The sequence below is a fragment of the Oncorhynchus clarkii genome, chromosome 20, assembly GCF_045791955.1.
Source record: "Oncorhynchus clarkii lewisi isolate Uvic-CL-2024 chromosome 20, UVic_Ocla_1.0, whole genome shotgun sequence".
NCBI lineage: Eukaryota > Metazoa > Chordata > Actinopteri > Salmoniformes > Salmonidae > Oncorhynchus > Oncorhynchus clarkii.
In genome coordinates this window covers 25,854,025-25,868,490 of record NC_092166.1, presented here as the reverse complement: position 1 = coordinate 25,868,490, position 14,466 = coordinate 25,854,025, and the positions used below count along the sequence as shown (strand labels likewise).

Below are 14,466 nucleotides of genomic sequence, written 5' to 3'. Positions count from 1 at the left end.
GTGTGTGCGTGCAGAGATGGCTCGATGCCCTGGAGGAGCATACGGCCTACAGCAGCTGTAACACTACTCAGGAGCAGACCACTGAGGATGAGGAGGGGGATGAAGCTACACTGGGGGACCTAACAGACTCCCTCCAGGTCGGCGCAATTCTTTTCCACCAGCAGTATATTTTCCACCCAATGCCACACGTACACACACATAATCAGACTGGGATTCAAACCAACACAGATTAACATCCGCACTACAATACACTTTTAAAGGCAAGTGAATAGCGTCCTATCAAAGCCGTGTGCGGCCAGTGTGTACTTACACAAGGTAAAGTGTCTCTCGCTCCTTTGCAGGCTGCTGAAGTCTGCCAGCAGAAATTGGAGACTCAAGTGTCTATTTTTCTGTCCATGGTGAAGAATGAGGAGAACAACAGTAAGAGATCTCCTATTCATGTTCTCACTGCACTCACCTTCACAGCTTCTGCCAGTCTCTCTCTTCTACTGTCTATGGCCGTGTCTAGACTTGACAGTTCATGCAGCTTTAGTATTCGGATCATAGAGTTCTGATCATGGAATTCCGAACGCGCCATGCATCTACGCCTACATTTAAATGTGGTTACCGTGTCCGGATTCCTTTTTCCCGCACTATATTCAAATGCCAGTATGCATTCTACAAACGGGGAAATAGGCAAAATATAAAAATAACATCAACTGATGGCATTAGCTAACTAGCCAGCTAACCTCTGTAGCTAGCTAGCATGCAATGCTAAAGGGATTGCAAAGGGGTTAGCATAACTCTTTTTAAAACATGTTTTATATTAGCTATCTGATTAGCATTTGAGGTCAGCTAACACTCTGGACTTATTTCCTCCTACAATATAACGAAAAAATGCCTCTCGGTCCCAAAACACAAGTTGTCTGGACACTTGTGGGAGGAGTGCTGACGACGTCGACCACTGTATGTGCTTTCGGTAGTCTGATTGCATCCAGACTGAGAAGAAAGCCGCAGAGAATGCATACAGACAGATCTGAACACAATCCGAACACATGTTAAAATCAGTTAAATGATCTTGTCATTCAATCACAGTGCCCCTTTTACTGATATTGGCATGTATTAACCCTGTAAATTCTATAGAACAAGCCTCAGCAAGGACCACTATTCAATGAAGAGTTTGGGATATGATTAACCTTTGGTTAAAATAAACATTTATGTCATGTGTTTAACTGTCGGATGGTGTGAAAGGCCTAGCCACAGAATTAGATAGAACTGTATAGTGTTGACTGTATATCTCTATGCCCCTAACTCTTTCCTCTCCTCGCCCTAACTCTTTCCTCTCCTCGCCCTAACTCTTTCCTCTCCACGCCCTAACTCTTTCCTCTCCTCGCCCTAGCTCTTTCCTCTCCTCGCCCTAGCTCTTTCCTCTCCTCGCCCTAGCTCTTTCCTCTCCTCACCCTAACTCTTTCCTCTCCTCGCCCTAACTCTTTCCTCTCCTCGCCCTAACTCTTTCCTCTCCTCGCCCTAACTCTTTCCTCTCCTCGCCCTAACTCTTTCCTCTCCTCGCCCTAACTCTTTCCCCTGTGTTCCAGCATTGGCTACTCCTCTCCTGCTGAAGGCCAGGGAGACCAGTGACCTCTCCAGGGAGACCAGCTCTGCCCTACACTTCTGTCTGAGCCTGTTTTCCAAACAACAGGAGGTACGGTAACTACTATAGCTCCCTCACCTCCTAGCTCACCCCTCCAACCTCACTTCTACCTCACCTCTCCAACCCCACCTCTACCACACCCCTCCAACCTCACCTCCACCTCAGTCATAAAGCATTTCAGTGCTGATCTGGAATCAGGTCCCTCCTGTACATATAATCATATTCATTATAATCTAAAAGGATCCTAGATCAGCAACACTCCCCCTAAGATGTGGTTTGAATTGTATGCGACCCAGGCTATTTTTAAACAATTTGTTGGTCACATTGCTTTTTTTTTACTCAGAGGGCTGTTTTATGTGGAGCATCTATCATCTTTCCAACCAGAGGACACGCTATGCCTCTGTTAAAAAGGGGGGGATTGGTCCTAAAAAGACCAAACAGGCTGTGATATTATGCGATTCAAAATTCATTGATGAAAAGCATCTAGCCCGTTCACTCGTATTTATGCTTACACAATTGTTTACGTGCTGTGTTCTTATTGGCTGATTCATTCATGGTGAATGGGTTATAGAAGCCTCTAGCCCATCCCCCTGTTGTGACTGGCCAGTAGCGGAGTGCGACTGGGGGTAGTGGATTGGGAAGGGCTGATGGCTGTGTATGTGTGTAGTATGGAGGGGTGTGTGTCCTAGTGGCCGGGCCATGCCCTTGGGACATAATTACAACAGTTTATTAATCACTGGCGCGAGCCTGCAGCAAGGACAGAGCTGAGCAAGATCCGCTTTTATGCTGAGCTCTGCACTCGGCCCGCAGATCAGCACAGGCACTCGCGCGCGCACACAAACCTGCACACTCCTCCAAGCACACACTCACTCAGTCAAGGGAAATGCTGCTTGTTTATAGACAGAACTAAAGCGTATGCATATTAACACTGAGGCTGAGACACACACACACACACACACACACACACACACAAGCAGGCACACTTCCACCACCCAGCAGAGCATCCCGGACAGGAGAAAGGAGGATCGGTGACAGCAGTGCCCTCCATCCGCACAGGTACAGACAAACCTCCTCTCTTTGTTTTAGGTCTCTGTAGACCCTGCTTGTTCCATTGTGGGGCTTTGTAATTGAAGATTGTTCAGGTGTGTAGTTTTTCGATGTTGTAGGTAGGAGATTATTCTAAACAGGCGTTTTACATTCAGAACAAGTTGTCTTGACTGCTCTGATGGTGATGTGGGGCATTGAGTACACATGAAGAGGGGTTCGCATAGTGTTCAGTGCATTTCTGACTTTTATCTGGAATTCTGAGTTATTTTATGACATTGGGGTTTATTGTAGTGTACTCTGTCATTTCGTTAGAGCATTAGGAAAAGTACCTGGAGAAGAGATTTAGCAATACAGTAAGGACAAACAGTGATTACCTTAATACTGTGTTCAGTGAACTTGGACTTTAACATCTGGTGCTGTAATGGCATACCCAGAGGGAAGGTTGTATGACAGACTTCCTCTGAAATACGGTTTGAATGCAGTAAGTCATTGATGGTATGACTGTATTCATATACCAGTATCTTTCATCAGCTTCATTGTAAGAAACAAATATGCCTGGAAAAAGTAGATCACTGTTTAAAAATAACAGTTTGAGTTGGTATTTGAATGACCCCACAGTGGTTGGATACATTGCCTTCTGTTTGCTGGTCCTGGGCTAGTTCTGTCTGATAGATCTCCGAATATCTCGGTTAAGACTATAGTGTTCTGGAAGATTCTGTCCACAGTGAGAGATGCAAAGTGAGTGTCAAACGGGCTCACTGGCTCGACAGCCGACCACCAGGGGATTAGATGCTTTGACAAGAATCACATGATAAGTCTGAACCAGTACTACGATGTGTCGGCTCTCTCTCTTAGTCGGAAGTGTTAGATCAGACTAATGGGATTAAGACACCTAGCAGAGTATCAAGGAGGGAGAGATGGACAGTATCAAACCTAATACTTCCATTCATCTCCATTCCACTGTTCCTGCCACAGACACAGCTGTCACTACTGCTGCAGCTTCTGCCTACCTAGCCATTCTTCACGTCATGATTAATAGGGCATTGAGTTTTTCTTGACTAGGAAACCTGACCTGACCAGGGAAAACTCAGGGCCACAGTCATGTAATCTAGGTAGAGCCAGTAGTTTCTCCAGACTGCGTGACTCAGATTAGGAAAAACTCCTGGCCACAGTCATTGTTTACCGGTAGGGCCAGGAAACAAGCTGCCCCACTACAAGGGAAAACTCTGAACCTTGGCTTGGGTGGCTGAAGTCTTTGAAAATATTGTGGGCCTTCGTCTGACACCACCTAGTATGCAGGTCCTGGATGGCAGGGTGCTTGGCCCCAGTGATGTACTGGGCCGTATCACCACCCTCTGGAGCATCTTGCGGTGGCGTGCCTTGCTGTTGCCGTACCAAGCGGTGGTGCAGCCAGCTCTCAATGGTGCATCTGTAGAACCTTTTGAGGAGCTGAGGACCCATGCTAAATCTTTTCAGCCTCCTGAGGGGGAAGAGGCGCTGTTGTACCCTCTTCACAACTGTATGGGTGTCTGTGGACCATGTTAATTCCTTAGTGATGTGGACACCGAAGACCTTGAAGCTCGCCTCTCCATTTCCTGTAGTCCATTATCAGCTCATTTAGCTTGCTGACATTGAGGGAAAGGTTGTTGTCCTGGCGCCACACTGCCAGGTCTCTGGTGACCTTCCTATAAGCAGCCTCATCGTCGTCGGTGATCAATCCTACCGCCGTCGTGTCGTCAGCAAACTTGATGATGGTGTTGGAGTCATGCACGGCCACACAGTCGTGGATGAACAGGGCGTACAGGAGGGTACTAGGCACACACCCTGAGGGGCCCCTGTGTTGATGGTCAGAAAGCAGATGTGTTGTTGGCTACGCTCACTACCTGGGGGCGGCCCATCAGGAAGTCCAGGATCCAGTTGCAGAGGGAGGTGTTCAGTCCCATGGTCCTGAACTTGGTGATGAGCTGTAGTCAATGAACAGCATTATTTTTACATAGGTATTCCTTTTGTCCAGATGGGTGAGGGCAGTGTGGAGTGCAAACCAATGGAATTTTGTAATTTGGCTGAACTATCCCTTTAACGTTAAATTTGACAAATTGAATACCTGAATTCCAACCCAAATAATTTCTGTGCCAATCAAAAGTTTTATGTGCTATATTTCAGTGAATATCTGATGGATAAAAAAAAATCTGTGTTTGCATCCATTGTCTAACTGTGCATGTTATTATAATTGTTTTTAAAACCTTTTAGTAATTTTGATGGCAGTTTCTACATTATGTAGATGTTTAATTAAATGCACAACTGGGAGGGAGTGGAGAGACTAAAATGCTTAGTGGTAAAGAAGCTATGACCCCATTTTGATGAATAATTTATGTACAGCCTCGATGGGGGCCATTTGCCCCATAATCTCTTTCCCGTCTTGCGTGAAAACAAAGTTAAAGCTTGCAGCTTCATGGTCCCGGGTAGGAAGGCAGAGGGCTGTGATTGTCCCAGGTGTTTCCAGTACAGCCACAGAGCCTCGGTCTCAGTAGAGCCTAAAATAGCGCTTTGTGTGCTGAGGCGAGAGGATGGAGGGATGGGGGGAGTGAGGAGGAGAGAAATGGCACTGGGGCACGTTACACAACAAAGTATTCCCAGATGGGTCTCCTTGGCTCGGGCTCCTGCTGCAACGTGAGTTCATTTAGTTTCAGTAGCTTCAAAGACAAGTAGGACAAGCTTCAAAGACGAGTCAAATAAAATTGTATTGATCGTGTACACATATTTTGCAGATTTTATCGCAGGTGCAGCATAATTCTTATGTTTCTAGCTCTAACAGTGCAGTAATACACTACATGGCCAAAAGTAGGTGGCCACCCCTTCAAATTTGTGGATTTGGCTATTTCAGCCACACCCGTTGCTGACAAGGTGTATAAAATCGAGAACACAGCCATGCAATCTCTATAGACAAACATTGTCAGTAGAATGGCCTGTACTGAAGAGCTCAGTGACTTTCAACGTGATACTATCATAGGATGCCATCTTTCCAACACATTTCTGCCATGCTAGAGCTGTCCGGTCAACTGTGAAGTGGAAACGCCTAGGAGCAACAACGGCTCTGCCGTGAAGTGGTAGGCCAAACTCACAGAACGGGACCGCCGAATGCTGAAAAATCGTCTGTCCTCAGTTGCAACACTCAATGCCGAGTTCTAAACTGCCTCTGTCACCTGACAACCGAGGTCAGCCTGCAGGCGCCCGCCCTGCCACAAGGAGTCGCTAGAGCGAGATGAGCCAAGTAAAGCCCTGCCGGCCAAACCCTCCCCTAACCCAGACGTCACTGGGCCAATTGTGTGCTGACGCTAGGTGCCAGACAGCTGAACCAAATGCCAAGGCATTTAGTGTGGCAATAAATCACCAGCATGGGACTCCTGATCACATCCGGTTGTGATACAGCCCGGGATCAAACCAGGTCTGTAGTGAAGCCTCTAGCACTGCGATGCAGTTCCTTAGACCGATGTGCCACTCGGGAGGCCCTTTCATCCTTGTTTTTATATAGTTATGTAAACGAGTCATTTTATTCACCAATTCATTCCTAGGTATTACTGTCTTTAAATAATCATATAGAATAGATAGCAAGTACACTCTCCCAGTCCGTCCCCTACCCGTCTCACTGACTACAGTATGATTTTTACATTAGAGGTGTTTTGTTGAGGTTGTGTTATTGATTGCTTTGACTTTGAGTACAGGCTCGACAATGTATGCACAGTACTACTATAGGGATGGTGGTTTCTCTTCGCTATCTCAGATTTACAGTTGATTTACAGGCTCCAGTTTCTGACGGAGACTGTCGGCTCAGGCCGCCTTCCTTCCTTCCCCAAGGTGACTTTGGCATCTTCTCACTCTGTGGAGTCTTGGCTCACTCTGTTTTTGTCGTCAGTCACTGAGCTTTCTTTTCTCACAGAATTCAATTGACTTCTCCTCTCAGTAGGGAAAATCGACACTTAGTTTTTACACATTTATTTACTGTATTTACCACAGTACTTATTTTCTCTGGAAACACATAAAAATAAACTGTATTAATATAACTTGAAGTAGGTTGACTTTCTTTCCAGCTGTCTCTTGAGTGATCAAAGCCCCAGGTTATGACATACTGTAGGCTGTTGCTTGATAAGAGTGTTGTTTTGTCAGATTGCTGTTTATTAGTCTCTTCCTCCTGGGGTTAGTGGAGGATCCACAGCACCAGCATCAGAGAGGGGGGAATGGCTATCCAGTCAAACACCCCAGTCCAGCCGAGCTCAGGTTGCCCAGGAGAGACACTCAATCCTGGGCCACGGTGCTGTCTGAGACTGGGGTGTTTGGTTCAGAGTGGAGGAAACTGGATCTGAAGGGCCGTGGGTTAGAACAATGACCTGCCATCCCGTCAGGAGCATTATCAACCACAGAACTCTACAGAGGAAGAGATCAATACCACAAACACACCTATCACAGTCTGCTTTTCACATCATCTGTTAGAAATGCATTAAAACAAATGTCAAATGTTTATCCGTGTGAGTGTTTGTAATGGCATGTTGTGCCATGTCTTGTCTAATGTGCCAACAAGTGTGTTGTGCACATGTTCCGCACACTGTGGCATGTCTAATATACCGTGTGTGTGTGTGTGTGTCCCAGGTGTGGAGCCTGAAGTTGGAGCAGGAAGTAGAGAAGAACAAGCTGCTAACAGAGGCTCTCCAGACCTTAGCTACAGAGCACCAGGATCTAGACCAGCAGTCCCTCTGTAAAGGCAGGAGGTCCTCCACGCTAAGCATACTCACAGAGGATGACTTCTATGATGCCCTGTCCGGTCAGTCAACCCCAACTGTCTTCATTAAACCCTTGGAGTGCATCGTAAATGGCACCCTATTCCTTACATAGTGCGCCATACTGACCAGAGCTCTAGAAGTATTCTATATAGGGCGGGGATACTCAACTAGTATTTGAAAAGTTCCGGTCACAAGTTTCCTAGGTGGCAAATGTCCGGATGAATATATTAATTTATCGGTAGTAACAAACCCCCCACCTTGCGACCCCAAACTATTCACATTCCTCTTTTTGGCAGAAAGAACAGATAGCAGTTAAGATAATTTTTCAGCGATTCTACACATTGAGCCATGGGGTGGTGAGAACATTTAGCCGTTTTAAAGCTAATTTCCTGCCATTCTACATATTTTGCCATATCGTACTGTATGTGTGTTTATGTGATACCTGAGTGACTTCAAGGCACCCATGTGCGCACAATCTGGCCATGATAACTACAGGTTTTAGATCGGCTAACTGACTTACCTAGCTAACATGGGCTACTTGGTCAACTGGACATTTCTGGTTATAAATAGCTCTTAAGATCTGTCAGTGAATCACATAACTAGGGAAACTGCCCATGCACTACCAAATGTCTGAATTACATAACTAGGGAAACTGCCCATGCACTACCAAATGTCTGAATTACATAACTAGGGAAACTGCCCATGCACTACCAAATGTCTGAATTGCACCTTGTGCATTCTACTATTACAATTCTCATCAGCATTCAATTGAAAGCCCGACTGAGTTCCTAAAATCTGGTCCGTGGTCCGTATTCACCCCTTTCTGGGTCTGAATCTGGACCGTGGTCCGTCTGTTGAGTGTGTGTGTGTGTGTGTGTGTAGGCATATAGAGAATAGGGTGCTGTTTAAGATCGCAAAAATTGACATTAATTATACAATTAACATATTTTTGTTTCAGGCTATTCTGTTTTTCATTGACCTGTACCTCAGAACATGTCTGAAAGAACTCTATAAGCACCTCTATACAAAGTGATGTATTAACACTTCCAGAGTACACAGCAACAAGCTACACCTAGATAAGAACCAATTAAATGAGCCTTGTAAATCTGTAATAAAAAATGAGCCGGCTGACTATCGTGGCTCTGCAGCTCTGAACGATAAAGCTGAGTTGATTCCTTCAGTCTAAATTGTTCATTGACCCTACCTGGCTCCCTAACCTTAAAGCTCCTCCACACTGTTGTCAGTAATGAAAACCACTTCCCCTGTGGAGTTGTTTCTGTGTTGAAGAATAGGCTGTGGTTTACAGACACCTTGTTTATTTTTATCAGCAGCATAGACACCTCTAGGATCCAGCAACACATCTCTCTCCAGCAGACGGTAGACTCTGAGGCTGAGGAAGATTTCACTCTTTATTTGGTTCTTTCTTCATACAGTTTGCAGAGACTGACTTGATAATTGTGCAGTGTGATGAATGATGTATGACCTAGGGAAATTCCACGGTAATGGTTCTTTCTTTATACAGTTTGCAGAGACTGACTTGATAATTGTGCAGTGTGATGAATGATGTATGACCTAGGGAAATTCCACGTTATTGGTTCTTTCTTCATACAGTTTGCAGAGACTGACTTGATAATTGTGCAGTGTGATGAATGATGTATGACCTAGGGAAATTCCACGTTATTGGTTCTTTCTTCATACAGTTTGCAGAGACTGACTTGATAATTGTGCAGTGTGCTGAATGATGTATGACCTAGGGAAATTCCACGGTAATGGAATTACGCGCTCTCCGATTTGTCAGTTTAAAAGGTATGCCAAACAAAGTTTTCAAAGTTTAACAAACCATGCAACTCTATGCACAATGACTGCTTCAAACAATTTACAGAGTATATGCAAAATATTAAAAAATATTGGAAAAATTACTGGGAAAAAAACTTTTGGTAACAGATTTACAAAAACATCTCCTTTTAGTTTTTATTGTCACTTGCACAAGTACAGTGAAATGCCTTTCATTCTTGATCTTTCCCAACAACGCAGTAATCAATATTAGCATGTGTCTCTGTCTGTGTGCACGGAACATGATTCACTACACATGCTAACGGGGTGGCTGAGGTGCCCAGAAGGTCCCCAGGGCACCCCAGCCTCCCTCCATGTCTTCCTGTCTAATGACCAATCCCAGCGCTGTGTTACACGGCTGGTTACCCAACAATCAGCTATCTGCTACACTGGCTAATTGTCTCCATGTTGGGATAATGGCCCTTACAACTAGTGTTGCAGAGAAGTAACAATCTCAAAATGGCCACTGCTGATGAATCCCAAGGCTAATGAGACAGCTAGCAAGCGCTTCTTCTTAAGGCTGAAATATTCTCTCTTGTTTCAGGTGGAAATATCTCTCGCTGTAGCTAGGCTCTAAAATTCCAACTCAATTCAAAAGGAGCTCGTTAAAACCTTTTTAAGAATATGATATGACCAGATTAAATGGAATTGTTAGCTCCAGTAATTACTCTATGCTTGGCTAACAATGCTTTAGTACTGAAATAGATGTCGAACTCTGTAGTGGGCTTCTCCAGCACAGTGTAGCCTATACCTTAGAGCCTTGCAGTAGAGTAGTGATTGATACTGTATGCTGGCTAAAATAGGAGCGTGCTGCTTTGCTATACAGTATGCTTGTGCATTTTTAGAGTGATCCCTGGTTCTCTGGGATTGTTGCATCATTCATCCATCCACAGTGATCTACTGGTCAGCGCTTTCTCTCTCCCTACTCTTATAAATATACCCTGCTTACAACAATCTATAATACCATGTTTACGTTCAATGTAAGAGAGAGAAAATCGACCAGCACGTTAGACATCTTCACTCTTCCTTGTTTACATAATAAAGATGCATCATGTCCGTTTAGTATTATTGGATGAAGCCACATGACCTACATCTATCAATACCATTGCTCCACTTACGAGAGATTTTGAAGCTTGTTCCCATAACCGATCATGCCGGCTAAATTGTTGAATTAAAAGCATTATTGGCATGCCCGAAAAAAAACGTATTGGTAATATCAGCTCTGTGACCCTGCCTCACACAAAGAACTACAAAACTAGTACACAATATTCTATGATTCAGTCTCTCAGCTCCTCCTCCTTGTTCTGTTTCCCCTCCCCTTTTTCCTGGGTGTTACTACCTGTGTTGTCCCTAGTGGCGGTTACATGCAGTCTAAGTTAGAGACGGAGCCAGAGTACTGTACTAACCACAGCAGACACAGCACCCAGAGGAAGGGGAACGTCTTTGTGGCCTCTCATAGGAACCCTATCTCCCAGGTGTGGTTTCGCTGGCTGCAGGGAGGGAGGGAGGAGGAGGAGGGAGTTCTGTCAGTCACTACCGGGTGGAGGGGTGTGAAGGCAGGCTGCAGAAATAAAGTTTTTTTGTTTTGGTTTGCTTTGCTAGGCTCAAAGGTGACATGACTCCCTCTCTGTCTCTGGCCCCTGGCACCCCCCTCCCCCTGCAGAGTCCGACGACGAGCATTCTCTCTCTCTGAGCGGCTTCCTGTCTGTGGCCGGACACTCGTGTGAAGAGGAGGAAGAAGGGGAGGTGAAGGAAGAGGAGAGAGAGCCCTCTCTGTTCAGCAGCTGCACCCTCAGGGGACCCGCTGCCGCCTGCGACATGTCTGGGGAGGTTAACCATGGCGACAAGAAGGCCCAATGCAACGGAGTGAAGAAGCACAGGTGGGGTCAGGATGCAGTTAATATGTGATGTAACGGCTTGTTTTCAACTTGGTTTCCTGCTTGATTTTCTTGTCCCCTTCTCCAGCTCCTATTAAAGCAAGGCTTTGAACTGTGCGGTTCATTTATTCTAGTATATTCTATCATTATTTATATTGTTTTATTGTTTCGAAATGTGTGTTTTTATCAAGTGACATTTTGTAGGAAATGACTTTGTATGCAATAGAGCCAACGGCATATAATGTGATATACCCCAGTACGTCTAGGTTTTTATTCCTGTGTTTGTTTGGGCACCCTAGCCCCATAGACGGGTCTCTCTTGTTTTTCCATCCACAGTTATGTCATTCAGATTCAGCAGGCTAGTGGCTTCTTGGTGCTTGGTACACTGGGTCAGAGCAGAAGGCTTTTTGAAGATTGGTCAGTCTACTTTATTTCTGTGGACGAGGATGGTTGCATGCCCTCTCTTTCTTAATCCAAACAATTGACCCGTGAATAATTTAGTGCTTGCCAGTTTAGAGCACGGAATACTGAGTGAGAGGAAAGGGGTGTGTGTGTGTGTGTGCGCGCGCGCCTGTGTGTGTGTTGTAAAAGATTGATGAGGAGCTTGTTTATACGCTATAGCTGTCATTCAGAGTTATTTCTTCTCTGGCTATGTATGTGTAGATGCATCTCTGTTGTGTGATGGAATGAAGGAGCCCTATGGGCCCTGGTCAAAAGTAGGGGAGATTGGGGTAAGTTGAACCAAAGGAGTGAGTTGAGGCACCCTTGTTTCTAGTAAACCAGACACACAACGAATCATCTGACCAAATATTTAGGAAGAGGTCGTCATTTCATGGGGTCTGTGAAGAAAGAAACCACATGGAAAAAGTGGTAAGCAAGAAACAGTTTTTCACCAATAATTTTAAGATGGTTCTATACATCAGTTTGGGGTCTCTATAAGCTTCAAAGAGGCCCTTAACTTAGCATGAAAGTGCATCCTTGTTGCTGTGTGGGCTAATATAGTCAAAATGTTGGCCTTGGGGTAAGTTGAGCAAATGTAGGTGTTTTCTTCCCAGGTGTAATGCAAGGCATTATCGCTGAGATATGAGGTATCAACACGGCCTGGCCTATGTTAAAAGTGTTTAAAAAGTGTTTGTTTGTTGATAAGCCTCTGATTAAAATATGCTTAAAGTTATTAAAAGACCAAAAAGCATTTGTGTTTGGGAAATTAAGATTGACATGGTTTTAAAAAGAAAGTAGTAATATTTCAATCAGTACAGACATTTGAAGACTGCTTAATTGACCCTATCCTGTGGCTCAACTTACCCCATAACCGGTGTAAATTATGCCTAGAGACCACTGTTTTGGGACAAGCTATGTTTTCAAAACTGTACTGTTTTACATGAATTCTGATTATTTCCAGGGATACACAACATCCTGAAATATATGTAGATATCTTTGTTAGAAAGAATACTACATTCTCTGCACCTTACACACACACACACCATGCTACACACCCATCACAACTGCTACAACCAGACTTATTATGATAGCTAAATACTGAACAATTTAAACACTTTCCCCCTAATCCCCCTTCCCCAAAACTCATGTAAAAATTGGACTATATATTGTACATTCCTGTATTATACTTATGCAAAAAAAAAAAAAATCTATTCTACTGAGCCATTTACTTTGTTCGTTTTCTTAACTTTTATTATTTCTTATTGTTGCATTGTCGAGAAGGAACCTGCAAGTAAGCATTTCGTTGGCTGGTGTATACCATGTGCATCAAGTACATACGATTAATGAAACCTGAAACTATACAATATTTCCCATGACGGAGTGATGCTGAATGTACAAAATGGTTCAACTTAGCCCACTCTTCACCTAGTGCACTAAATTGAGGATAGAGTGCCATTTGGAATGCCCCCATTCTCCTTCCAGGATTCTGGACTCACTCCAACCAAATAAGCTAATTGATATCAACAGTGCTTCACACTCGTGGGCCCACTATTAATCATGGTGCAGTCAGACATGCTCTCATAAAGGAGATGGGATTCAGTCATTGTCTACCTCAGTATGTTAAAGATAACTCATTTTTTAATTGATACCTCAATTTGTAATCCCAGAAGCGTACGATAAATCCTTGATTATGTGTTGTAAAGGCTTGATTTGAGTCAAGGGAAAATGTATATGTCTATGGGAACTGAATGAAGCTGTAGAGTGAGTAAGCATAGCGAGTTAAAGTACGAATCAGTTTCTTTAGCGTAACAGGTTATGGCGTGTTATGGAGCCGGCAGAAGTACTGCTCCACCATGCTCCATTGGCCTGCTCATTCCACTGTTAAGAGAGAAGGGTTAGGATTTAGCCCCACAGGCCTCCTCTTTCCTCTCCCTTCATCTCCTGCTGCGTTCGCTGTGTGTAGCTGCTTCACTGCTTATCGCTAAGTAAACACGCCGCCTCCCTGCGGCATACACACCTGGTCCACGGGCGGGCCGCAATGCACACACAAACACCGACGGGAACATGCAAACACTCTCCCAATCATTCATGGGTGTTGCCTGAGGCTTGACCGCAGCAGCTACAGTTGGCTAATTAGCTGTCAGGTTACTCTGTTTCGAAATAGTAGGTCAAGCCATCACTGATGTTCCAGATAAGGTTCATGTACAGCTGTACTCTCTGCATAACTAAACAATGGCTTACTTTTGTGTATTCCAAACATGGTTCCTCTCCATGAACAAATATGGCCAAGAGCATCACACAAAACCAAGGGTACTTGCTTAATTGCAAATCCTTAGAAAGTAAACACGCCTCACCAACAACATGATACCTACTATCTGATTTAATGATAGCCTAGCCTTAGAGCATTGTTGAGACGTAGGAGGAAGAGAGCCGTGCCTTATCTATAAAGTAGCTATATATATACTGTAAGAGAATCTGGCTTAAACCCCTCATTAATTACCCTGTCACCAAAGTCCTTTTTTAAAAAAAATCTGGTTCAATTCTCTGGGACCATGTCTGCATCCATATATATTCAGTGGGATCACCCCATTTTTAGATCTGACCTAATTGTTTGTCTGTTTCTATTCGACAGAACGTCTTTGCCCGCGCCCATGTTCTCCAGGAATGATATCAGCGTCTGGAGCATCCTGAAGAAATGCATCGGCATGGTGAGAATTCACACTCAGTATTCATTTAAAGAAGGGTACTGCATTGGCACAACCCAAAGGCACAGGAGCTGGATGAAAATGAATCTGGCTGGGCAAAGAAAGACAGGGATGTTAGTTCACTGTTTCCTGCACCCCCCCCCCAAAACATTGAAAGC

General features: G+C 44.4%; 1 protein-coding gene across 3 annotated transcripts in view; it reads left to right on the top strand.

Annotated features, from left to right (window-relative positions):
* The window catches only part of LOC139376130 (oxysterol-binding protein-related protein 1-like), a 31,334-nt gene that overhangs the window by 4,941 nt on the left and 11,927 nt on the right, over positions 1–14,466 (top strand). For all 3 annotated transcript variants that reach the window (XM_071118349.1, XM_071118348.1, XM_071118350.1), the window contains 6 exons: positions 15–137; positions 342–420; positions 1,575–1,681; positions 7,322–7,493; positions 10,949–11,165; positions 14,236–14,311. In XM_071118349.1, coding sequence (XP_070974450.1) covers positions 15–137; positions 342–420; positions 1,575–1,681; positions 7,322–7,493; positions 10,949–11,165; positions 14,236–14,311 — 774 coding nt within the window. The remainder of the gene's footprint in view (positions 1–14; positions 138–341; positions 421–1,574; positions 1,682–7,321; positions 7,494–10,948; positions 11,166–14,235; positions 14,312–14,466) is intronic.